Source organism: Xylocopa sonorina, chromosome 1 (assembly GCF_050948175.1).
Source record: "Xylocopa sonorina isolate GNS202 chromosome 1, iyXylSono1_principal, whole genome shotgun sequence".
Lineage (NCBI taxonomy): Eukaryota > Metazoa > Arthropoda > Insecta > Hymenoptera > Apidae > Xylocopa > Xylocopa sonorina.
The window spans coordinates 15,287,418-15,314,606 of record NC_135193.1 but is presented as its reverse complement, the minus strand read 5'-3'; the positions used below and the strand labels follow the sequence as shown (position 1 = coordinate 15,314,606).

Sequence of the window (27,189 nt, the reverse complement as noted above, 5' to 3'; positions counted from 1 at the left end):
TAAACCACGATGTCGCTGAACCAGTGAACATCAACTAAAGTCAGGGAAACCGACTATATAATTCGAACAAGATATAAATGTGCTCTTAACTTACATTAAGGTATAGACGATTACAGTATATTGTATGGAATAATACTGGTGTAAAACTTTGGATAAAACTCTAGTCCCTCGTTAAGTATTACACAACTGTTGTTAAGTATTAATGGTACAATATAAATTGACAATCATTTGCGGATCCGTAACTATATTTAATATTAATTTAAGTATCGGTACTAATTGCACCTGGTATTGAATATATCGTTCCGAATTAGCTAATTTTTTTGTAAGGCAAAGAATAGTATTTTATCGTGAATCAATTTTTCCAAATTTTTGTTACGAGTATTCGAAACCACTACACCAACTACAAAATGTCAACGAAATGTTACAATTGATCTTGATGTATTCAATGATTTGGTATTACATCAATATCACCATCAGTCTTTCAATAGCTAACTCTTCAATCTAAATCCATAGAAAAGTTGAAAATGTATAAGTGAACCGGTAGGTTTCGCGTGTGCTTTAACAGATTCATTACCTCATATATAATGTTTTAATCCTAACTAATCAACGATTATCATAAACATCTAAGTTTAAAAAAATGATTAATATTTTGATATTTGGAAGACACAAAGTGCGTGTTTCGGTGAAACATTAAATCGTGATACCTTTCTACGAAGATATATTCTACAGTATGTACACTTATACTTCCTAATTTTAATAAGGCCATTTTGTGCAACTTGTGCAATCTGGGATATTATAGATCACCGAATCAACTGGTAGTCAACATCCTCTTGCATTTACGGTACGTTAATTCGTTTCAGAACGTTCTTTTACGAATTCGTATCGTTAGAAAAAAAAAAATTATTCACTAGCATTCGATATTGCTTTGTATGGTAGAAAAGTACACTAAAATTAGTTAGGAAACACCGCAGAGGATCGGTTTAGATGAAGCGATAACATTCTGCGATGTGGTTAAGCATATATTGAAATGCCGTAGAAGGAGACGTACCGAATCTCTGCCTCCATAAATGTTTCGATATTATACGTTGTCCTAGAGTATGGGTAGTTTCTTGAATTTCTTCGCAGATCTCGACACCAGTTTGCCAAATCGTTTCTAAGGTATACATTATTTTATTAATGATAATTGGATATAGTGATATCGCAATGAAATCATGTATATCGCATAGCAATACTTCTAAGGTTTAAAAAAGCAAAAATGGAAAAAGTATAAAAAGACATACCTAGATTATTTAGAAGTTTATTTCTTCCTGGTGGATCGAACTTCTGCAACTGTTCTACGCTAATCACTTTGTATTGCTTCAATTCTCGCAGCATTTCAAAGCTACAGCAACGAGCTCGATTATTCGCTACAATGTAGCTGCCAGGAGCACTGTGTTTTGTAATCTCTTTTAAAGCTTCTTTAACTATATTACATTTGTCGATGACCCCTTGGGATTTGTCTACCTTTACTGGCTAAAATCAAAGACAATATTAAAAAAAAGAACAGTAAGGACAACATAACGTTTAATAATTACACATAAAGACCGTAATACCTCTGGAAGTGCTTCAATCATATGAAGCCACATTCTAGTCGGTATTGTATTCGCCTCCGCTATACACACTATTGTATGAGAATTATTGTTGCGCTTCTTAGCACTAGTTACATCAGAAGGATTTTCAGTCATGTAACCGTTAGGAAATTCATCCACAATTAATATTGCACTTTGACCTCCAAGAACCCAGTCCTCGGGATGACTCACTACATAATTTTCAGAAACCTCATCACACCTTTCATATATCTTCTTAACTATGTGTTTTTTAATTTCTGAAAGCAAACAAAATTTTGCTTATATAATAATACTTAAGGTTTCAATAGAGTTTCCACGACACATACCTAAATAACTGGCAGTAAGTTCGCTAGGTATCATTTGACACCATCCTAATATCAGTTGAAGGCACATTTTCAGGTCACATTTGACTCCAAGGAAAAACGAGTTTTCTCTAATAGATTGTTTCCTCGAACAGTTTGGGCAAGACCAACTATATTTATCTACGACTCTCGCCTGATTCCAAGCTAGGCTTCTTCCTTTGCATTCTGGATGCGGGCAAGTGGAAACAGTCCTAATTAAGCTCATCTCCTTTAACCAGCCGCATAATTCTCCTTCGTGCCCTTGTTGCATCATTGGACGTACCACGACATCAAAATATCCTCCATGATCTCCAAACCGCTCCATACACTGTCTAAAAATGCATCGCATTAGTATACTAAATAGAAGCATACTTTTTAATTTTTTGTAATATATTTAAATTAAAAAAATATATATATATGTATATAATATTACACTTTATAAAAAGATAGTGTATACACATCTAATGGGAGATAGAATATTTATAAACAATTATAAAATATTAAAACAGAAAAGAAAGGTAGAAACGAAACACGTTTGATACCACGTGAACGAATAAATTGGTGGCGCCTATTGTGTGCCGTCAATAGGGAAGAAAAATCAATACATCCGCCAGGTTAAATATAAATTTCTTATTCTCGATATTAGGAAGGAACCGTAATGAAATTTTAGTCGCTTGATCGGTCAGAATAATTCCTCGATTAACAGAGAGCATAGTGTGACAACATTAAGGAGGAAGGATAAATATAAAATCAGTTCCGAGTGGTAGAAGCAACAAGTATAATTAACTCGGGCCTATTAGAACGTGAAGGATTCATTTACCTTGCTTTGGCCTTTGCGTTCTTCATTCTCGATGCGAAAGACACGCTGTACCAACACTCTGCGATCCTAAAGGAATAAACGAAAGCCTCTACAACATTTTTAAACAAACTAAAAGGTAAACAAAAATAAGGAGGGATCAGAAAACACCGCGGAGCAACGTTGATGTTACGCAGCCATCGCGCGGCGGACTTATACATTTTGTACGCGCACTGTGTCACGACACGTTTCTTACTCCGTCGATAAGAAAGGACACAGCTAACAATCGTGTTTCATTCATTCTCGCGTTAATATCGTACAATTATAAAAATGCATAATGCGTGTGTGTGTAACTAAAATAAATCGTACATAATTAAAATATCTATCAAAGTTTTATTTAATTAATACAATTAATGTTCGTCCTTAAAATCTTCACACTCGAAATAAAAATAAGTCGATTTCGATTAAATACCTTGTATTTCTTCTTTTTTTTTTCTTTTTATTATGAACATGTTTTACAAAGCAAAATTGTGTAATGGTGGAAATGGTGGATGTTGGTGGATGCTGAGAACTACGGAATCAGTGTCGGGTGGGGAGAATTTAAGATCACCGGAAAAAGTGAGTGCGGGTAACTGCATCGGCACAGTAATATAAAAAGTACTCTTCAAAAGATAGCATGAGGAATTAGGCCGGCACATTCATTCGTTACATTTCTAAAATACACGCAAGTACACTGCACTTTCATATGTATGCATTTAAAACGACGAATACAGAATTCGCGTACCCTTAAATACTCTAATAATTATTCAATCGGAGTTTTATATCAATTACTCAATGTGTACACTTTTTCCGAGAACTTTTAACGTAGTAAGAACCGACCAATGTTTCTTTTTTTCTTCTCTGGTACATTTATGCCACAGTTATACTCTTTCTCAATACATTTCGTTATCAAAATAAAAATTAAACGTTTCTTTCACGCCTGCACATTTTGCTACCTTCGTATTTCGAAGTAATGGAGGTAAATAACGAATACTTATTTTTCTTTTATTCATACATAAAATTTGAATATTAGTATTTTACAAGTATTGCGACACGTTCACGCTTAACACAAGCCAATGCCAATTTTAGTCGTTTAAAAGTTCAAGCAACGGTAACGAAGGTAACATAAAAAGCCGCCTAAAAATTAGTTTATGTCGTTTCACTTACACAAGCAGTCTCCAAAATGCATAATACCCTAATAAACAAGAAAATTAATTACGTTAGAATACCGCTGTATCATTGCGTGCCGATTGGTTTAGCGTAGAAATGATAAATCAGTATCGTGATATAAAAATTTTTTTCATTTAATGACCGATGAAAATCAAATTCGTACACGTGGACTTCGATTGAGAACGGATCAAGCCGTCGAATAACGATCTGTGATGCCACTGAGGTCTTGCTTTTTATTTACAAATGAGATCGATATTAAAAGTAATGAGCAATTAAATTTGTGTGTGTTCTATGTTTTTTTTTTCTTTCTTTCTTACACCTCTTTTTTTCTCGTTTTTCTTTTCTTTGATATTAGAGATCTCATAGTGCGTGCATAGGAAGGCGCAGTCCAATGATTATTTTATTCGCAACGAAAATATTCAGTCATACCACACCTTGCAGAGCCGACGAAAACGTGAACATGTTAGAATATGGTACTTTTCTTCACTAACAGTAATGGCGACTGGCAGATAAACAGACACAGTTTGGCAGGCATGGTAAACATAAAATCAAACATGTACACGCGACAGACAATTGATCAAACCATTTCTTTCTCTCTTCTCTCACGCTCTTTCCCACGCATACGTAACGCATTCACCACATCTCTCTCTCTCTCTCTCTCTCTCTCTCTCTCTCTCTCTCTTTCTTTCTCCTTTTCACTCCCATTTTTTGTTATTCTTACGGTATTCTTATGTCCTATATCCATGAGGTCCTATAATATTGTAACATAGGCTTTAGTATGCTATACTTGTAAGCTATACTAAAAACTACCAAAAGCTACGTCGCCTACGACGCGGCGCAGCTCATCTTAATTAATATTAGGAATATCGGCAGTGAAATTCCAATGATAGACGCGGCAGGCAGGCAGTCAGTCCAGCAAAGTCTGTGGCACTTGCGCTGCTCCGGTGCAATAACGGATTAAAAAACGTTCATCTTTATAACCGGGGTGCCCCGCGCGTTAATTTTTTAAACATTTATCATTTATGACATTCACGTCACGTAAAATGTCTAGGAGGATAATGAATTAAAATTACAGGGGCACCCCATTGTTCGAACAGAGCGATTCTCCATCTTTATTTCCACCATGGCACCTTCGTCATCATAATCACCATCGCATGCTAACGTCATTACTATTTCCTTTTTTTTCTTTTTCTTCTTCTTATTTTTTGTTCCTTACACTCTACTGTTTGTTTTTCCTTCTTGTTTCCCGTCTTTTTTCTTTTTTTTCTTTTTTTCTGTTAAACCTCGTTTGTTGAAAAATATTTTCTTTCTCTCTCACTCTCTCTCTCTCTCGTTCTCCCTCTCTCTCTCTCTCTCCCTCTCGCACTCTCTCTCTCTCTCTCTCTCTCTCTCTCTCGCTCTCTCTCTCTTTACAATACTTCCATGTGTGATTGATCCGCGACGCCGCGGATCACCGTTGTCATCGCTTGCATGATGAATCGATCGGAAAGAACGAAAAACAGCGTCGAATCGTCCGAAACATAAAAAGTTACTAAGATTACAAATCACAAATGAAATCACAGACTTTCGTTGGTGGTTTTGACAGAGGGGAGGGGGCCGCACATTGCAATTAGAACAACATTGTAGGCATTATTCTTATACCAGGAAAAGTTTTGACGGGCCTCTCGTGTTTTTTTACCGGGGTGTCCTCTCTCTTTCTGTTTCTTGCTTGCGGATTTTTACCCTCGACTCGATCTATTCCCATCCATTCTCCTTGATCATGTGAGCAAGCTCGATTATAAACTTGCCCTCCTTATACTTTTGACTCGACTCGAATGCATGCTCCTGCAAAAAAAAAAAAAAAATACGCGATTTAAAATATGTTCCCAGGAATACTCGAAGGCGGAACTTACGTATTTCCACCCGAGGGTAGTCTTGCAACATTCGCAGTAGATGTCAGCGACAGCATGAAGGCCAGTTAACAGAACTCGCTCCTCCGCAGGACCACAGCCTACGTTCACCCTAAAACAATAAACGGCGCATATTTTATCGTTGATTATTTGCATAAAAGCTTTATCATCGTATCGATAGAAAAAAAAGAAAAAAGGAACAAAGGGAGAAGAGGAGACAGGGGGTAGGGGGGAATACAAAGATTGTGCAGTAACGGAAAGAGCACGATAAGTACCACGGGTAAAATAACGCGTCCTACTTTCCACACGACGATTCGATCTCGCCTCTCTGAAAGCATTAGCATACTTACACGGAATTAAAGAGATAGGCACGACCTTGACTGCCCTGGAAGGACTGCAATCAAAAGGAAAAAGCGTGTTATAGGACACTGTGGGCAAAGTTGGATACATAGAGATAGAGACAACGCGTGCACACAGACGCACGCATATCACGCGTATGCATCGGCCTCTGTTTACAACTGTACGCGTGTGCGCGTGCGTCGCGTGAAGCTCGGAAGTGAATGCGAGAAGTCTGTCCGTTACCTGATCTAGCACGGCTCACCTTAGAGATGAGTTCGTCGTGGTTGGCGAGGTGAGCACGGCAGTGAATGCACGAGTAAGTGCGGTGACACGAGGGCAGGTATGCTTGAAAAGTTTTGACCATGATGGCGTATCCAAGCAAGCAAAGAATACTTCGCCCTTGTCTTCTTCTTTATCGTCGTCGTCGTCGCCGCCGCCACCGCCGTCGTCGTCGTTGGTTACCCTCCTTCCTCTTATCAAGTGTCGGGGCGCTTCTTCTTTTTCCGCTTCTTCCTCGCCTTCTTCTCCTCTTCGTGGAAACGTCTGGCTGTTAACCAGCGACCGACTATTGGTATATCGAATTTCTTCCAATCGCGGGGTGGTGGTGCAATAGTGGCCCCGTTCACCGCCGCTTCGTACTCCGATCAGCTGTTGAGCTGGTTCAGACAGCGCCGGTTCGGGGACACCTGTGAACGCCGATCATTACTCTTATTATTATTATTCGCATCTCATCCTCGCGGTACGTATCTCTAATCGTAGTTGGCTCTTGTTATGGTCAGCCGACTACATCTCTCTCTCTCTCTCTCTTTCTCTCTTTGTCCGTGCGTTGTGCAACTTGAAATTACGCGCTTATAACGCCTACGATGACGACACGCTGTGTGCGTCGCCTCTGCTCAGGGATTGCCGCGTGATCTCGAACGCAACGCGTTCAATCCCATGTCGCGAATCTGCTCGACGAGTGGATAATGTCGGGGAGAATTGTTGTTTGTTCGATGAAGACCTTCGAGGTTACACAAGTAAAGAGATATTGGCGTTTTAGCGGAAACGGGTTTCCAATTCTTCCAGCGGATCATATTTTAATACCAGACAACAGACGGAACCACACATTTCTTCTTAGAAGATCATCGAAAGATTGTAAACGATGGAAAGACTGCAAAAATAGTTCTCATACATAAAAAAATAATAATATTGCTATTTTAAAAAGGGAAATGCTTGATAAACGCGTTTGTACAGATCGTATTTAAAGATGAAACAAAGCATGAGCTATATGTTTCGGTAAGACCACCAATGTTGCAAATGAAGAATTGGGAAGGTTTCTAAAAAAAAATGTTAACATTTCAGAAGAGGATTTTAGAAAAGAAGAGTATTTCAAGATTATACACAACCGGTAAAATGGTATAAACAAACATAGTCACGTGCAAAAGGAACTAAAATTACATTCGGTTAGAGATTAAAAATAAAACAAACATTGGCTCCTACGCATTCTCATTGGAATCCGCGCGCTCTCGTTACGCTTCGCGCATCGCACACTATTTACTCGCTATCGCGTATATTTATTCCGCAACTATCAGTTCCGAGTTATTTCTAACGACTTGTTAAATAACGCGCCCGTTCTGACTCTGACCACGTCAAAACCGCCCGTTGCGGCTTATTTACTATACATATCGCACGAAAGACCAACGAGGAACGAGAAGGAAAGTTAAGAGAAAAAAAAAGAAGTATATCCACGCATTTGTGGCGCCAGTAAAACAAGCGCAAAGACGGGAAAAGAACAGGGAAACACGGTGGTACGCTGCGTATAGAAATGTAACACGGACGCACTCGCGCGCGCAGCGGTGGATTCGCGAAACTGCACGACTATTTTGAAGCGCAATAGCATTGATGTTATACTCTTCAATACTCTCCGTATCGAGCGACCGGCTACGACACGTGCTGGCGTGTGTTCAAATAAAGAAAAGAAACAAGGTCCTAATTATGATGCACCTAAGGAACGGTTTCTTCTTTATAAGGGTCGAGGAAGAGCGAGCCGTGCATCTCTTCTTGTCGGTTCTACGCGCCTTTAACTGGTTTCTGCTTCTATTTTCTGGTTTCCTCGGACTACCACCGGAACTTTATTCGAGAACAAATCTGACGTTTGAAAGTCACAGGCTACTTTTAATATTACTTCCAATACTCGTCGATTAAGCAGAATAACTATATAAATTATTTATATGAACAAAGAGTTACCGGAAATTGATATGGCAGAAATTTAAAGATGTTTGTTCTTTGTATTTAATAGATATGTGTCTATTTGATGTCTGCAGAATGATTGAAGGTAAAGATAGGGCAGAATGATTTGTTTAGTAACTTTGACTTGAACTGGATATCACTTGAAAACATTTGTGGAGGTTAAAGAAGATTAATAATCGTTGTACTTCGTCCAGGAAACATAGTCGAGGATCACGTGCAGCCCTTAAAATGTAATTACATCTTGTATCTTTCTATGACCTTAGGTTATTTAAAGGTCGCTTCACGTTCGAGCTTTTTATGTCCATATGTTAACTGATATTGAAAGAAAAGCGCAGCGTTCCATCCGGAATGTCAACGCACACAAACTATCATGAAGTAATCTCAAAGCAAAAGAAAATTCCTATCAATATTATCTGCATATCAACAAAATTATCATTGTTTTGCTGAAAGATAGATGGAATACCTTAATAGCAAAAACAATAGCGTACAAAATACAAAAGGAAGAAAACAAAAATATTAACGTCGTAAACTCAAAAATCTTGGTATAAAATATGCTATCGTTCATTATACAAATCAATGTTGTTTCCACTAGATACAAAAGAGTTTCCTATTAATGAGAGAGAAATGAAGAAAACTTATTTGGATTTGGACTTTTAATGACCAACTCGTTTCCTCCTCTTTTCTCATTTTTCCTTTTTAGATTCTTCTCTATCGCATTCTTTTCTACATCTATGTCTTTGTCTGTCTCCCCCCCCCCTCTCTCTCTCTCTCTCTGATTTGAATTAATCGAAACAATGATCTGCCGTGGCCTTGCGATAACGGTACTACTTTACTTTCCAGACTTATGGTAACGTGCGGAATTAACAGTCCGTATAGCACAACCGCCGTATACGCTCGCTGTTGTATTATTCCTGACGCGTGAGAGCCAGTTCAAACACCATAAAAAGGAAGTGAACGCGGCGTAATAAAAAAAGCTGGTTATTGTTCTGTAACTTCTAACTGTGAAGTAGTTTTTACATTCTACATGTTTTTAATTCGGTACGGCAGTTTTACGCGGCGGTTTGTATTCCCGTATTTGGAGATAGATTTGTTCCATGTATACAATCAAAGAACGCAACAAAACGGATAGGTACACACGGATAAGTTGATCTGAAACGTTGTACCAGAAAGTAAATTGATACGCATTTTTAACGCGTCGAGGCACCAATCGGTCTGACAGCTCGAAAGCACGAACGTTGCACATGTTACTTTCATTCACGAATACGAAAAACCTGTTATCATTCAGTATGTGCTCTACTTGAAAACAGGAACTCACGTTTCAGTACGATCGCCCCGTAGTAACGTAGCAAATGTTGTTCCACATTTATATACGCAAAAGTTCTCAGCCGTACAACAATTCGAAATTATTCTAAATACAATTAATATAAAACAGATGTTTATAAGCAGAAATTTCGAAAGTTGAGACCCGAAATTTTTGTATGAACTGTTTTACTATTCCATTGACAAAGAGTTTCACAAGAGTAAGTTTTTATTTATTTATTTACTATATACTTGCTCGCGCTATAACAGATATTTCTTCTAACCTCGCATATGCAGGTGTGCACGGGGCTTTCATCCAGTCCCGAATTCGCCTAAACTTTGTTTATATAGACTATATAAACAAAACGTAAGCCGGGAAGCGGCCAGAAATGCTGATACTTCGGCTCTCGCGAACTTACGCTTGTACCCAGAATTCACTATAGTGGTAGCCACCTTTTTTTGCAAGTATCTCGAAAACTAAGAGGAAGAGACAATTACATGCATAAGAAAAAGTTGTTCAAATTCAGAGCTTTTCATCAAATTGATGAGAAAAGTAACCTTCTAAATAATTATCAAGCTCTCTCACAGAAACAGACATTACAAACAGGCACAGAATAAGAAATTTGTTTATTCTCCTAGACGAAAAAGATTGTTCACGACTCTTTGGACATCCTTGAGCAGAACGGCTGTGCAAAATAACCCTGTAGAATGGTAGCGCCGGTTCGACGACCACGGACTATGAGTCCGCAGAGAGGCCGCAAGAAAGAAGTTTCCCGACGAATTGTCGGGAACAAAGAGATGGAAGATCCGAGTCAATACACGGCCCAAGGTCATTGCTACCCGTCGCCGACGCATCCTCGGAATTTCCGATTTTCTTACCGTTCTTTTTTCCGCCAGGGTCGGTGCAGACGGCGCGCACACCCACCTCGCCAATGAATAAGAAACGAAGAATCCAGTGGAAGCACCGCCGTTCCTAGTCGCAATAATAGTTGTTTTGTTTCTCTACCTGGCATCGCGATACGACGTGCACGCTGTGCAAGTACCTGCCGTAGCCGAAGTGTGCAATGGAAGCACGTGTAACAGATGCGCGGAACAAGCAACGCTGCAGCGCAAAGTTTACACTCGAAAATTTAATTGCGTTGCGAGAAATTTCTTAGAAGTCGAGAAAACCCACATAGGCGTATACGTTTAAAACTGCGCAAGTGATTCACGAGTGATTACCGAGGATACGTATGATGGCAAAACCCACTTTTTTAAGTATACTTATTGTAATTAAGCTTTAACCAGTGAAAACAGTTAAAACTCCTTTAGGTTTCACTTGTACCGTGAATTTTTTACGAGCTGTCACGTTTACTATTGTGGAAGAACACGAATGCCTTATTGGACAGACCGATAAGATAATCGATCAGATTATTCCGACGACGGAAAGAACATAAGTTATAGACATCTGAATTTCGGGGTTGCAGTAGGGTGATATTAGATAAAGAGAATTATTTAGTATCTTCAAATATTTATCAAGAATGGGACGCCGGTAATATCAACGTTTTGGAAGCTGAATTGATATAATCACGCAACAAAAAGTGTACAGGTTCTACGTTTTGTAGCATTTTACTTTCGCTACAATTTCTAGGTCGCATACCATTTAGAAATAAATAAATCTGACAGGCTTAAAATATCCTAAGAAAGAGATCTATGAATGTGTCTTACGGAATTACTCTTAGATAACAGTTCTTTCATTCAACAATTCATGGCCAATGAAGACGCAATTTATAGAATGGTAAACAACTTTGTATTGAGATGGACGCAATAGAGATTAAAATAGGCGATTAGATTAAACACCGATCAAAATTACGCGCTTACAAAGGTTAATAGTTAGCAGTAAGTTCAACCGACACAATTATTATGTAGTTTATCAATATTTTTTCAAATGCGAGAATATTCTTGTAAAATTGAAAGACAATGATTTCAATGTTGCGAATTTACTAGAAAATATCCCATTTAATATAATGACGAGAATAGAGCTAACGTAACGACATTCGATGAGAACCTTCCACTGACGTTATCGAAAAATCTTCCTGCGGAGAATTTAATCGGCGCAGAAGGTAACGAGGTTAAAGGAAAATTTTGTTACCCCTCGCATTTTTCCTATCGATAATTTCACGTTTGCGCGGCACACCTGACCAGTTTTAACTTAATCGGTAATTCTATCGTGTCACGTTAACCTTCCCGAACGCTAGCTCGACCGAGTACTTAAAAATAAAAGGGCAATGCGTCTGATTTAGAGGCTTCTATCTAATTCCACTCCTAATTTCTATCTAATATTATGCACATTTAGAGATTTCGACAACGAAGTGAATTAATATATCGACAACGAGCGATTGATAATGACGCGACCTTTATCCCTCCCAATTGAGGTTCGCCAAGCATGTTGATCGTTTTGGCACTCTTTCGTTCGTCTTCAATTTATATTGACCACCATCCCAAGTGGCACCGAATGGACTACCCTGTCAGAATCGTAAATTGAAACGATCGTAAAGATTCATGAAGCGTCGTTAAATAACACTTATGTTAATGATCGTACGAGCACATATGCATGCGGCGACGCACGGAATAGTTTCAATCTAGTAGAAATGTGACCATTGTCGTAATAAAGGCACGTGGTTACATGGCCATCGGCCAATGGTACGAAAATTCCTGCCGAATCTAATTTCATCCCGATGCCACAACGCGAAATCCCCTACGCCCCGATGACAATATTGTTCTTAGCTCCATTGAATAAAGAGCCACGGCCGTCTTCGACTGATTGTGGACTTCATTCAACGAAGCTAGCACGTACATACACGGCATCGCCTAGTAACCCAATACAAACACGTGACGAGCGCGCCGACTATCCAAGATGCCTGTTACAGTGAAACCTGTATCGAGCGCATTAAGGTTGCTACTATCCAAGTCCGAGCACAGAGATTCGCGTGGCACCTGTTCCAAGTAGCGACCAGAAGCCACCATATTTGTGTACAATGGTTATCTAACCAGAAATCAATCTCAATCGATTTCATGCTTGGCCAACTATTCAAATTCTTCAGTGAACCGAATTTATTTGGAAATTTTAATACTTCTTTTAAGGCCTACACACGATTATAACACAGAATAAGGGTTAACACGATGAGCTGTCGCTTAACCTTTCGCTAAGTCGGTATGTGTAATAGAGAAAGTAAACTGTAACATAGGTTAGTGTGAAAAAGGTTGAAGAAAAAAAAATAGGCAGCTCGAAAGGTGCTACTAAAAATGCACTAATTTCTACGAGGAGAAAATACACGAATTGCATACACTTTATTAAAAGTGGTTTCTCAATATTAATTTGTATTATATGTATTTATTCCTAAGACTTGTAACAAAACTTCGTATCAATTTTAATAGGAAACATCTGCATACAATATTGCACGGAACCACCATCCAGTTATAGCACAATGGACGGAAGACCACGTACAAAACACGTGTCGCGGTAGCATTCAGTGAGCTTTTAATTCTATAGGTCGAAAATTATCAGGACCTTACGTTTGGTACGACGTAAAGCCGCAAAGCAATCATTCTCACGTTAAGAAACGTCACTGCATCGGCCAAACATTTTCGTAACGGAAAATAATCAAGAATCTACATGCAACCGATAATTCACATGCAAAGGAAGCGTTCCGTGAACGAATCACCAATAACTGGATATATACTACGTCAGTGAAATACCCGTTTTTTAGCTAGTGCCACATCTATAATTTGTCACTCGAAATTACGTTACCATAAATAAAATCACTGCAAGAAAGCTCCAAGCACATCCATGTCATTTCTCCCAAGTAACGCAGGAGACATTTATATTTCAATCTAACCATTGTAATCCAAACAATTTTTAACTCTTTGCGGTCTTTGCCGCCACTGTGGCGGCATTTGCAATCTGTCGTAGAAGTCTGTGTCGCCGCTGTGGCGGCATGATCACGTCTCGAAAGATCAATCCAAAAAAGCCATTTCAGACGTCTCACGCGTTATTTTACCATCGAGAAATATATGAAAAGAAAATCGAAGTAAATTTATCAATATATTGGGTCCTTTTAAATATAAATATATCTACATTAAATCGCTTAGGCAACAGTGGCTCCGAAAAGCTAAATTTGCGCCGACTAGCTGGTACTCCCAAGCGAAAAATCTACCGACCGCAAAGGGTTAATGCAACGTCGATGCGAGAATAGTTTGAATCGATGAGTCCACAGCTCGTCACGTACGAATACTTTTTCCCGTCACTGTAATTACATAGCGCCGCGCAACTTACTTTCGACGACACTATACAAACATAAGTTGTCCAGTTCTACGCTTTGACTATAGTACTAGCCAATTACGTGTACCCATACATTCAATCAATCTATTTCATTCCTCCTTGTAATAACGATCTTATTCCGATTGCATAATTTTATTGTCGATGCAACGTGTACGTAACCACCGTACCGAGAATAGGATCGCAATTGACTCGCGCGATACGCGAGACATCTGTAATCTCGATCAAGCGGAAAGACGAAGAAAGCCGCGCATTGTTGCGGTGCGATACGAGACACGCGACAATCGATAACCCTTTTCAACGAGCTAACCCTTGCACGGAAAAGGGTTAAATAGATGATCATGAATGCAGTGGCGTTCGCGAGAAGGCGATCACGTGTTTGACCCACGATCGACGGAACACGCATCGCGGGCCATGCAATACAGGCTACGACTCTCCGCGCGTCATCGCGTGTATTGACAAAATTCTATTGCATATCGCATGCAAGGCGGTACACGGTGATACGGTCTTGACTTGCGTTGCATGCAGGGACGTATATCGACGTTTTTCTTCTTTTATAATAATGGATCGGAAAAGAAATGGAGGTGAAGAGGGGGAGGGGGCAAGTCGTTAAAAGAGAACGAACGAAAGCAGAGATTCCTGATAATTTTACAAACAATTTTTATGTTCCACTCAACGTGTTTAGAATGTATCAATCTATCTCGTAATGGATACAAGTGGTATTGACATTGAATCAAATTTTATAGTAACATGCATTTTAACTAGAATTCTACATTTCATTAATTATATGAAGATGTTATTAAATTATTAGAAGTTTAATGTACACGTTCGGAATTATTGTAATTAGCCAGTGTAAGTCATAAATGGTAAAGTAAGTTCAATGATATAGTGGACGTATCGTGACCTCTTCTAAACTCTTCCATGAAAGAGTGCGGATTCTTTTTGTACTTGCGAAAACAACGTAGTCGTACACATCTTCCGTACGGATGCAGTTTGTTTTCGAATGTGAATAAAATTATTTGCGTAGAAAACAAACATGCATGCAGAATTAATTAAATCGCGGAATTATGATAACGTAGCAATATACTTTTTTAATAATCATGACCTCACAGAGGTTCGAACGCGTAACAACATTAATAAAACATTGAACGTTATGTTAACGGACAAGTGTTTACCAATTCAGGACCACAATTCCCGTAAACAAAAAACAAACAAAAAATGAATGCTTACAGCTCGGGACGATTAATTCATATGCATTATATCTTCCCATTCGTATTTCACAAGTTCATACCTCGCGATAAAAATTAAAGCTGGAAAGTGAACACGCGGTGAATACAAAAAGATCAACGTCTGTTTAAGAACACACACGCGTGTGCGAATGATATCATACGATGGACACGTATAACAAAGGGATTCTGTGTCTCCTCTATGAAAATCCGCCATGTTACAAACGCGTAACGACGAGTTTATGATTCTCGCATCGATCTCCATTAACTGTAACGAATGAAAAATACGCACTGCAAGCATAGACATAACTCTCGTGATAAAAAAGAAAAGAAATATGAAACGCGTTGCTTCGTTTCATACTTATCTTGATAAAAATATAATGCGTTTCGATACGAAGGTCGAAATATTTTCTCAACGATAAACAACGTGCCCCAGCGGAGCTTCGTGATACGAATTTACAAGAAACAAAGACACACTATGTTTGTTTAACTTAATTAGTCTAACATTTTAAATAAATAAAAACATCCGTTGAAGAATTAGAACACGATCAAATTAAACTTGTAAGGATTTTAACTAATACGGGGGACGTTTTAACTCGACTTAAAAGAACTGAAACATATAAAGGAGTTTGAAACGTTTCAAAACGTGGAGAAAAATATAAATTGCTGGATAGGATGTTTTAAATTGAGAAGATCGATACAAAATTACTTGATTGCTGCTTTTTATTATTCGATTCGATGATACTCGAGTTTTACTCCGAGGTCTACGGTTATGTAGCCGGCTTGTAAAAAGACGATTTACGTTCCCCTTTTAACGTTGTCGGGTAACGACGATATTTTTTCCGCTCCGTCTTCCATTGAATGCGCGGGGAGATAGTGTGTATGGCTTCAATAAGTCACGCAGACTGCTCGACGGATAAGCATCCGACGGTGCATAGCGAGCACAACGAACGCCCCCGTGAAAACACAAAATCTGATTCTATGAATTTTTCAATACCAACAACCGTTTATACAATTCTCGCCGTCGATTCGAACCATTTTATACTTGAGACACCGCGGATTGAAAAGGAGAGCGAGCGCGGGTGTTCCGTTGCATTCTATTTCGAAGCGAAAATAATCGGAAAGTAGACATATTGCGAGCGCTCGGACAGTTATTTCTGCGAAACATAGCCATCGATGTGTTTTTCCGTTCCGCGAACTGAAACTACACCACCAGCGGTAAGTTACGGTAAATTTAAGTCCGCGACTAGCAACCGAAATATTCGAAGATATTCTGTGCACATGGCAGCCGAGAAATCTCAATGTACGTACACATCCGCCACGGTGAGGCAGGCAGACACGCACGCTATTACCCAGCTGTGTCGTGTATATATGTGTGTATTCCCCCCACGAAATAGGGAGAGAGAGAGAGAGAGAGAGAGAGAGAGAGAGAGAGAGAGAGAGAGAGAGAGAGAGAGAGAGAGAGAGAGAGAGAGAGAGAGAGAGAGAGAGAGAGAGAGAGAAGAGAACAATGACTCTAAAGATGTCGATGTCGTGCGTTTTCCTCGCAACAAGTTTTGCATTACATGCTGCAGCGGCGAGACTGGGCGACAAGAGGCGGCGTGTTCTCGCTTAGCATGCAGATAACTCCTCCATAGAGCAAGGTGCATGGTCGTTTTATAAATAATTCGCGCGGACGTCTAAAAGCGCCAAGATTGTTGAACCACAGGCGAGATTGCATGCACGAACAACGAGTAATTATATACAATATAACGGTTCCATGCACAGAACGCGAGGAAAGAAACGAGCCCGCGATAAGAACAAACTGTGCTGCGCGCCGTGTTGGGAACAATCTTTCGGGCCGTGTTGAAAACACCGGTCAAATCTATATTTTAGGCGACGAAGCGGGAGAACTTCTTTCTCGATACGGCTGCTACGAAAATTGAATATTTCAACGGGGGCATAACCTGAATACGTGAATTTCTAATTTAACACCAGCCGTGACTCATTAGAAGCCACGGAAAAGGAAAACCGTTCGAATCCGTGAGCGCTGGCGAATTGCGTAGCGCGCAGTGCGGTGTTTCATGCCGTGAGAAACGAATGAATCATACTTCCGAGCAAATGGCTAAACGACGATACAATAACCTAACTGACTTTTTTTTTGTCCCGCCGATTTATATTGCATCGCGACAGCGCGTTGTCGCGGCTCGCGATCCGGGCGTACCCAGTGGCGTTCGACGAAACAAGATAACGGCGATAACAGTAAACCCAGGCATCAGATTTCTGCGCTTCAGCTGAACGCTCGACTTGTACTCTACGAGGGAGAAAAAGAAACGTTATCGTATCAACGGGCGCAATGCGAATTGGGCCCTTTCTTATAATATTACATCTCGCAGTTGCTCATCTTCCATCTTTATTCTACTTACAGACTTTTTTCTTGCGAGTACTTGTCTGTGTGTGTGTAAGCTGATATATTTACGTATAACATGTACGGCTTCGATTATTGGTTCGTCAACTGCGAGTGAAATCAAACAAAAACACTCGCTCGCGGGTACGCCATGCGAGTACGATGCATGGATTCAAAATATTTCTTCCTGTTTGTTTGTTCATTTCGCCGACACACTAGGCAAAGGACAAAAAAGCGCACGGGTGCAAAATTTTTTTTTTCTACGCAGAACTGAAGTTAATGTGAAATCTAAATTTCACATACTTGCTACGAAAGTTACATATTCTAGGCATACGTAATAATAACAACGTACATGATTGATTTCAGACGTTTTCGTTAAAAGAATAGCGAGCAGACTATGCGTTTATCCATGTCCCTATTTTTCCAAGCAATGGCCACAGCGAGCAAAGAGACTAATAGCGCATAGGAAAGACTTCGAATACTATCTGGGATATATGTTCGAGATAAAGAGTATAATCCAATCTATAGCGAAGCATCGCATGGGATCGTTGTGTGGAATCAGCAGAAAAAATACAGTGACGTGATCTAATCCGACCGTCTGATCGGTTCATGAAAACATCAATATTTACGAGAAAGGAATAGCAAAAAAGAAACAAGACTGCATTTATATTTGTATACTTTTTGCTTTGCAACTTGTTATTAGATCGTATTATTATTGTTTTAATTTTTCAATTTGCCACTGTTGCAAGAAGAAAAAGAAAGAGAGAAAGTGTGTGTGTACGCGCGCGCGCGTGTATGTGTGTGATGAATAAAGAAATAAAGTATAAAAAAATTCGAGAAAAAAAAACAAAACAGAATTGCGTAGGTCACGCACGTACAACGAACCAGCGGCGGAGTGATAAATGATAGCGAGGTTTTTGATCGCGTGCCCCACCAACATGAGAGAGCGGAGTTTAATCAAGTGCGCGCGAAGAAAATAATACGTTAGTCTACGCCGCGACCATAAAGCACATTCCTAACTGAAGTTTACCTGCGAGAAACGACTTCACGAGTCATGAATGGGGATCTCCGCTGTTTGTCACATTTCGCGAAGAAATGTGACTAATCAGAAATACATTTATAGAATCAAAGGTTTCATCTAACTACTTCCTACACTGACATTATTTCTTGCTCGTCGGGACAAGAATTAGAATTAAACATGATCTCCACTAGATATTTACAAGGGAGTAGTAGTATCGACATACATATTTATTAGAAAATCATTAATAAATTAATATTCTGTACAAGCATACTTGTCAGATGACCGAGTTGCACGTAAAAATAATGTTCGAATAAAAAACTCAGTCGAAGCTATTCATAGATCGCCAAATATGCAAACGCTTGTATACATCACGTGCACGTATTTATAACGCGCACGTCGCGTATAACCCTTCACCTCGTCCCATCCATGGGTAACTCGATAGGGATAAGTTTAAAGATTGCAAGAGCCATTGCCCTGGTTGGTGTTGTCGCGCAGGCAGTGCCTCCGCATGCGTATGGTAGCGACAGAAAAAAGAAAAAGAAGACGAGAAAAACAAGGCCCCCTCAAAGCGTTCTGGAACGTGCGTTGGCCAGCCTGCGAGACGGTTTTATCTATCGTGCACAACCCAGCTGACAGCCCAATCAGCTGTAAACGTACACAAAAGCGTCGTCCAACAGGTCCACGACGAGAGCGTTCATGAAAACAGAAAAGTATGCGTTTCTTCACGGACAACGCAGAAACGTTGGTTCCATTAAAATACCGTAGACGATGACCTATAATAAATTAGCTGCGCTGAAGCGTAATGCGGTACGAACAGATAATAATAATTGCCCACTAATTAACCATAATTATGCCAGTTTCTCCTTTTTAAAAATTTAAATAACAGTATATAGTAATTATGAAAGCCATTATGGGTACAGTAGCCTGTATTCGAAAGTCTACGTTCTGGGAATCTATTTAATTAGGCGGTGTGATAACTACGCGCGGATAGAGACACAATTTAGCCATAGAATTGCTTTAATATTGCGGTATTCGACGCGCAACCGTACCATTCGTGTTCCTCGGATGCGCCTCGAAGTGTAATATCGCGGAAGTACTTTCTCGTAGCAAAAGCAAAATTAGTACGCGCGCAACCAAACTCGTATGCATAACCGTGTGGACGTGCACTAGTGTGGCAATAGCACGGTTATACGAAGGAACTTTCGTTGCACGAACCGACGGTACGCTATAGCAAGCCTCGTTCGGTCGCTGTTGCCTGGCTAGACAGGAGTCGCGCGAGGCTACACCCCACTGCAACTTAAATAAACACCGGGAGAGGAACAAGCGGCGCACAGCAGCTTCGAGTTTAGTTAATTCGGGTCATCGTCCTTCGTCACTCGTCGCGCATATTTAATTTTCCATGTTAAGCGTCCTGGACAGACGCTTCACGGATGTCGCTTTCAAAGCGAATTGCACCTTAATATGCACTTTGTGTACACGTCCATATACACCGAACGGTTCTCGGTCTATTAAATTCGAAAGGCGCTCAACCGATTCGAGAAACCCATGTAGTACCCAAATTGCGATCAATATATGTAGCTGGAAGGAAACTAAAGAATATCCCCTTTCCCGAATCGACTACATGATTTATATATGTATATATATATATATATATATATATATATATATATATATATATATATATATATGTATATATATAGAGAGAGAGAAAGAGAGAGACTTGACTTGTATACATATACGCGTTGGTAAACTTCACTAAATATTTACGATCGAAAAATCGATAAAAGTTTGGTGGCTCGAGGAAACACATACAGATAAGAAGCAAGCGTTACGTCAATTCTCTTCACCGTTTATTCACAGGCTCTACGCCGAGTATTATGTAGGTTTTTTTCAGAGCGATCGAAGCCATTCTACAAACGTTTACAGGCGACAAGGAGAAACGTCGCAAGAGGATAGTACGCGTGCACTAAAAGATAACAGTTTGAACGTTTTTATGACGCAGCGGTTGAATCAGCTGTGAATGTGTACAAAACAACACGGCAAGCATTATCTTTGCGACATTGTAGGTTAAGTATTAGGCGTAATTTATCACCACACACGTAATGCACAGTGTTATTGACACGTTGCAATAGTCGAAAACAAATTTTAAAAAAATGGTAAAAACCAGTAAAAAACGGATCAAACGAAAAGCACACCCACGACTCGTAAAAATATGGATCGCGTCTATCAAATGTACGAAAAGATTAGTACACGATGGTTAAATAACAACACAGTAACAGAGTTTTGTCCTATGCACACGTGCGGACGTGACGACACTACTATTCGATATGGCAGATTATGCACTAGGTTACCAAATGGAAAAGCTTTAATTACAGCACAGAATTGAGGCCAGAGAGAAACGAAAGGTCTCTTAAGAAAATTCGAAGCACACGAAGTAACCGGAAAAATCGCGTAGCGACGCCACAAAGCGACGGCCCTGATCTTCTCGTGCAAGGCAGCTGACAGGCCCCCGTCAGCTGAGAGCGTACACAAAGTCCGATGCCGTATGCGCACGTACGCTTAATCCTCATCCTATTTCCAAGGGAGAGTTCACTGTCGCGCAAAATTGATACATGCCTATTCAGCTAAAGATAACGCTGCTTTAACAACTTGAATGATCGACCACCGAATGCATAAACGTAAGGAAAAAAAAAAACTAGTATTGCGTCGTTTCAAACATAGACCGACCGAAATGAAAACAGTATGGACGTATTTCTCCTTGGATCGTGTTTCAAACGCACAATTGCTCGTATGCAATAAACTGGTTTCGGATAACGAACGAAATCGAAAGCTATCATCACGAAAGAACGACTCTTTGATTCGGCACGGGGGCATCGTCAATAACAATTCCCGTGGTAAATGCAACCATTACAGTTTCGATTGTTCCAGGCGACGTCGCGTGTCGCAAAACACGGCTGATCGTAGGAGAACGGCAATGGTGTAGAACAGAAGTCTAGGTAGTGTTGTCAAAGCAAACAAAGAACGGCGTGCATAAGAAGAGGGTGCATCGAGACAAGGGTTTACGCACCTCCATATGCATCCGTGGCCGCGGCAACGAGCGACGATGTGTGTCCTCGGTCTCTTCCCCGTCTCGAGCTTTTGATTACGGATCACGGCTTCTTCGTCTTCGCGAAATGCCACAAACAACGACGACGACAACTCGTTTTGATCATCACTAACGCGAAACAGTCGCATCCAGCGAGCACCGTACTGCTGATCGGCTCGGCGTCGTTCGATTTATTTCGGTTCGTCCGCAGGCGGGACGATATACGATGACCCGTGCGCATGCGCCATTTGTGCATCCTCTTTCTCCGGACATCACCGCCAGAGACCGCTTACGACAAGCGTTACCTTTTCTCTTCTTTTTCCTTTTTTTCTCTTTTGCTACGGTACTGAGCGAAGCGCGGGAAGTTACAGGATGTTTTAAATATGTAAACAGTGAAATTTTCTTTTCCATTCGAACTATTTGATTTGTAAACAAAATAATTCGAACAAACTTGTGTATTGCACAAATAAACTGAACGAAAAATTTAATCGTATACATGTACTACATGCTCGCATTTTCGTGGTTTCAAAAATAGGAATACTGATTGTTCGTATAACCCATCAAATTTTCGTGTGTACTCGTGAACAAAATGATACTTTTGATTCGATAATTTGACCCGTGCGTATGTGCAGGTAGGAATGTAGAAAAAATAAAGGTACTTTAATCACGAGCTTAAAAGAAAGGCACACTGAAGCTCGTTTTACAATCATTTCTTCGACTTAACAATTTTTTTCTTTTCCTTTCCATCTAAATTTCAAACTCTTATTTAGCTCATGTTTTATTTTCGCGTAAAATCGTCAGAAACGCACTGCATGTTTGCATATCTGTCTGGAAAAAATATATATGTATGTTAAAACTATGTAGGAAAGCTACCTTTATTACTTTTTTTCATTTCTTTGCGCAATTCTATTAGCTATTACATATCTCTGACAAAACTATTACAAAAGTTCCGTTATGCTGAGTGATTTTGTGAGAATATGTTAACGACTTTCATACATATCTCGGTATATTATAAAGTAAAAAAAGTCGAAGTCGAGAACATAAGAAAGTACGGAAGTTTAAGAAATCGAAAGGCGATCGATTGTATAAAAAAGAAAACGATTTCAACGGTTCGAACTTTATTCGAATCCTTTGAATTCGAATAACGTTAATAATTATCCATTTAATGGAATATAGATTTTTATAATGCTCTTGCGCTCTTAATTCTCTAAAATTTATTAAACAAATTGCGCGAACTGCGATAACGTAAAAAATACGTTTAAAGATACCATCCATCATTATTTTTTTTTTTGCGGGCAGACCTACAATTTTAAATGCTCCATAAATGCGCTGTCTGCCACCCTCTCCCTCTTTCTTGATACATTCTACATATTTATCTTTTACTGATCACTCACACGATCAACATTTCTCTCGACTTCCACCATACAAGCATAGCATGAAGGATAACAACAAAGCAGTAGTACATAAAAAAACTTATTTTTTTACGATTGTTTATTTAATATGTATTTTTTTTCCTTATAAAGTGATGTCCTACTAATTAATATTAAAAAAAAAAAAGAAATGAGAAAGAAAGAGTTCACCAAACAATAGTTAATATATTCATTAAAATTCTTCGTTTCATTAAGGCAACTAATTTGTTTAGTTTCATTTTACATATCTAGAGTAAATCATATATATAAAGTATATGTAAAACACTAATATATGGTTATTTTTATTTTCTTGTTACAAGCCTTACATATTTAGAATATAATATGTATAATTTGTATATATACTCTTGTAATAAAATTGATTACTTCGTACTCGATTCTAGAGATAATAAATATATCTAATGTGTAATGTTAGTACAAGAGAAGTGCGTGCAGAGGGTGGCAGCAGGGTGCGCATTTGGGAGTGCTATTGTTCCAGGGACCGACCAATCCCCACTTTCTATATCGTCTCACATAGTGACATTTAACTGTATTGCTTTAGTGTCCACAGAGCACGCTTGTTGCTGTTGCTGTTGTTGTTGTTGTTGCTGCTGCTGCTGTTGCTGCTGCTGCTGCTGTACCTGTTGCTGTACTTGTTGTTGAACTTGTTGTTGCACTTGTTGTATTGCCTGAAGTTGTATCGTTTTTGTATCTACAGTGCACGTTGTTTGTTGTTGTTGTGGTTGCTGCTGCTGCTGTTGCACCTGTTGCTGTTGCACTTGTTGCTGTTGCACTTGTTGTTGTTGCACTTGTTGTTGTTGCACTTGTTGTTGTTGTACCTGTTGTTGCACTTGTTGCTGTTGCACCTGTTGTTGCTGTTGGGCTTGTTGTTGTTGCTGCTGTTGCTGTTGCGCTTGTTGAGCGGCAGCTTGAGCAGCTTGCCTTTGCTGTTGTCGAAGTATACTCGGAGGTGGATCCATGTGCTGCCGTTGATGTAGTAACAGGTGATTCTTCTGATAGAAAGCCTTCCCACATTTATCACACACGTGTGATCTTATGTGACAGCTACCATCCGTATGACGCCGTTGATGTTGTGACAGACCATGTTTTTGCGCGAAACCACGACCGCAATCGGGACATATGTGCGGTTTTGGTTTCGGACCTGTTCCCACAGGTGGTGATGTTTGCGTCGCACCATGCATATGGCTGACGCCGGCATTTCCAATGGGTCCATTCATCTGCAAAGCCTTTCATTGTAACATACACGGCCCATATTCTACGCTAATATCGATAATACCTGATGAGTTCCAGGGGTATTGGGCGTAAGGAAGTGCCCGGGAGTTTGTTGGAAGGCAGCTGCTAATCCACAGAGATCCGTAACAAGCGTACGATCTCCAGAATGTAACCTTAGGTGCAAAGTGAGAGCTTCTCGATTTGAGAAGTCTAATCCACATTCCCTGAAATGATAAATACAAATACAAGGATAGAAGTTATGCTTTAAAAATCTGTTACGAAGAACAGACGTGCAAATCAGTTTTATTACTTACCTGCACATAAGAGATTTTTCATCTGTGCTGGTATTATTGTTATGTATCTTAGAATGGCTAACCAAGTCTGCTTTCCGAGCAAATGCTTCCCCACAAACGGTACAAGCGAATGGAGTCTCCCCTGTATGTAAACGCATATGTGCCAGTAGCGTTCTCTTTTGCAGGAATTCTTTTCCACACACAGTACACGAATGTGGAACTCTGCCATGCAGACGGCCGTGATTCACTAACTCAAACTTCCTCTGGAAAGTTGCCCCGCAATCGTGACAAACGAATGGATGTAAACTGCCATGGAAGCGCGAATGCATTGTAAGGTGATCCTTTTGAGAAAATGATTCTCCGCATTCTTCGCAAACAAAAGGTCTCTCCCCTGAGTGAAATTTACTATGCGTCACTAGATGACGTTTTAAAGGAAATGATCTTCCACATTCCGGACAAATAAACGGTCGTTCTCTCGTATGTACACGTGTGTGCGTTACGAGGTGGTGCTTTAGCGTAAAAGACTTTTTACATTCACGGCATTGGTACGGTCGATCTGCGCTGTGGAGGAGCAGGTGAGTATGAAGACAATGTTTGTGTGCAAAACTTTTGCCACAATGAACACAAACATGAGGTCGTTCTCCTGTATGCACTCTTGCGTGCGTCGTAAGGTGGTGCTTCAGAAGGAACGACTTCCCGCATTCAGAACAAGAATATGGTCTTTCCTTCGGTACTCGGACTTGACTCCCTATATCTTGCTTGACTTTCGTCTCGATTTGTGTGGTATTGACATGCGTTAAGACATGTCCGAAATGAGCAGCGGTGTCTGTCTGACTTGTCGCCACATTGTTTACATTAGCTTGATTCGAGGCAGCCGCTGCTCTTTTCATTAAAATTTCATTGCACTCTTCTGCTGTAAGTTGTAGTGGTCCAAGGGGTGTCATGAAATGCTTACTCATAGCATGCTTATCAGCTGTAGTAAAAACTAAAGTGTTCGAGAAAAGTGAAGATGGGGGTGTTGGATGCGCCGCGTCACAATTGCAGCCTCCTTTGTCGCATGTCAATGAAAATACATCATGGTGCTTCTTGGTACGAACATGTGTGCCGTGCGTTTGATTATGAGCTCCAGCCACATGATGCGTTGTTGGGGTCTGTTGACAAGTTTCGTTCATAGTGAACATCGGTCTACGATGCGTACTATTGGCTACTTTAGCAGGTTTAATGTCAACCTGTATCTTTTGACTGGATCCTTGGTCTTGGTTATTATTCACAGCGTAACTAATATTTGTTGTAAGTTCACCCTGTGCATTCTCACGGGTTTCTGATCCAGGCCCACCAAAGGACCAGGCGTACCCAAATCCTGTGCCTACGTTGCCAGGAGTGGTGCACATGTTTGACAGGGGAGTAACGGAGGGGGTGGGCTGGCTGGACGCACTGCTCGTTGGCCCCTCCGTCTCTGTCAACGCATTGTCTGCACCACTTCTCTCCACTACAACAAATTGATCGGCGGGAAATATTTTGAATGGTTCTAAGTAAACGTACCCGTCACACTCCAGTATCTTAGCTGTGTGTTTCAAAATTCGGTTTCATATCTGTTTAAAACAGCTCTATGTACACAATAATATTTTAATCCGCACACACACACTGCTAGGGAGCTACAGATAATCAGAATACATCAAATGATGATCGCAAGGTGGTGCACACCATGCATCTCTAATCATATGTGACATAAAGTGCATTTAATGCACAGTGTTCCTAAGTGTTGTTTTGTTAGACTTAGGAACACACAGTGTTTAGGAGGTGAGGCGAGAGTGTCTGAAGAATTAGAGCAGGCGGCAGAGGGGGCCTGTGCGCTGTAAACCAGATTCCGTAAATCTAGAGCCGTTTCTCGTACAGTTGCCACCGCGCCACCGCGCGCCAATGAAAAATATACACCGGTTGGCTCGGCTTTTCTATGTATTAGAGTCCGTAAGTGATTGTTCGTTTCGGTGTTCGGGCCCGCGGCGTCCACGGGTCTTGAAAGACAACCTCCACCTTCTTCTCACGGCACTCCCATACGCTCACTTACACTTTACCTTCTTCTCGCGTATTTCGCGGCACTGAACCTACACTTTGACGTATCTACACAAGCGGCCGATGGTCATTAATTTTACAAAATTACATATTTTATTGTTCATACAAAATAGCCTCATATATCGGCCATTTTATTTGTAAACTACCAAAAAACAATGCTGCCAATGCACGCGCGGTTTTGGAGGGAGCAAAGCTGGCAATGGCGTTATCGAATACTTCCGTACTGGCAACACTGTGTCGCCGACGCGTTTTCTTCCACCATATTTAAACGTTCATACTTTACAATTTATGTGTTATCTTACTTCCCAACTCATTTTTCCATCGTCTATCTACTTTTCATTCAAATACATTTTTTATCTTTACAACTTAAACAAAGTAATGGTCAATTCTACTAATCCTGGGCACGAATACACCACACAATTATAACCTATAATTATAA

General features: G+C 40.1%; 3 protein-coding genes across 4 annotated transcripts in view; all 3 read right to left on the bottom strand.

Moving 5' to 3' along the window:
• Window positions 1-26,949, bottom strand: part of LOC143423653 (uncharacterized) — a 121,093-nt gene extending 94,144 nt beyond the window's left edge. The window contains exons 1-3 of the mRNA XM_076895144.1: window positions 24,699-26,949; window positions 24,449-24,608; window positions 23,793-24,389 (exon numbers count right to left, since the gene is read on the bottom strand). Coding sequence (XP_076751259.1) covers window positions 23,793-24,389; window positions 24,449-24,608; window positions 24,699-26,068 — 2,127 coding nt within the window. The 5' untranslated portion in view covers window positions 26,069-26,949. The remainder of the gene's footprint in view (window positions 1-23,792; window positions 24,390-24,448; window positions 24,609-24,698) is intronic.
• On the bottom strand, window positions 355-3,047 carry LOC143431737 (uncharacterized). The gene is made up of 5 exons (XM_076908888.1): window positions 2,769-3,047; window positions 1,934-2,280; window positions 1,593-1,864; window positions 1,281-1,512; window positions 355-1,153 (listed from the first exon to the last, which is right to left on the bottom strand). The coding sequence occupies exons 1-5, from the start codon at window positions 2,963-2,965 to the stop codon at window positions 981-983; spliced, it is 1,221 nt and encodes a 406-aa protein (XP_076765003.1). The 5' UTR covers window positions 2,966-3,047; the 3' UTR covers window positions 355-980.
• Ypel (Yippee-like) lies at window positions 3,118-6,685 on the bottom strand. Of its 2 annotated transcripts, XR_013101854.1 has the most exons (5): window positions 6,444-6,685; window positions 6,193-6,236; window positions 5,846-5,954; window positions 5,367-5,777; window positions 3,118-5,318 (listed from the first exon to the last, which is right to left on the bottom strand). XR_013101854.1 is itself a non-coding variant. In XM_076895282.1 (4 exons), the coding sequence occupies exons 1-4, from the start codon at window positions 6,543-6,545 to the stop codon at window positions 5,688-5,690; spliced, it is 345 nt and encodes a 114-aa protein (XP_076751397.1). In that variant the 5' UTR covers window positions 6,546-6,685; the 3' UTR covers window positions 5,352-5,687. The 2 variants fall into 2 exon arrangements, 1 of the variants encoding a protein (XP_076751397.1); XM_076895282.1 differs by lacking the exon at window positions 3,118-5,318 and having other exon boundaries at window positions 5,352-5,777.
• Window positions 26,950-27,189: the final 240 nt, after the last annotated feature.

Coding starts and splice junctions, on each gene's coding strand:
- Ypel (XM_076895282.1), bottom strand. CDS start 6,545: ATGGTCAAAACTTTTCAAGCATACCTGCCCTCGTGTCACCGCACTTAC. Junction 6,237..6,443: donor ACGACGAACTCATCTCTAAG/GTGAGCCGTGCT, acceptor TTTTGATTGCAG/TCCTTCCAGGGCAGTCAAGG. Junction 5,778..5,845: donor CTACCCTCGGGTGGAAATAC/GTAAGTTCCGCC, acceptor TTTTTTTTGCAG/GAGCATGCATTCGAGTCGAG.
- LOC143431737 (XM_076908888.1), bottom strand. CDS start 2,965: ATGTATAAGTCCGCCGCGCGATGGCTGCGTAACATCAACGTTGCTCCG. Junction 2,281..2,768: donor AACGCAAAGGCCAAAGCAAG/GTAAATGAATCC, acceptor ATGCATTTTTAG/ACAGTGTATGGAGCGGTTTG. Junction 1,865..1,933: donor ACTTACTGCCAGTTATTTAG/GTATGTGTCGTG, acceptor GTTTGCTTTCAG/AAATTAAAAAACACATAGTT.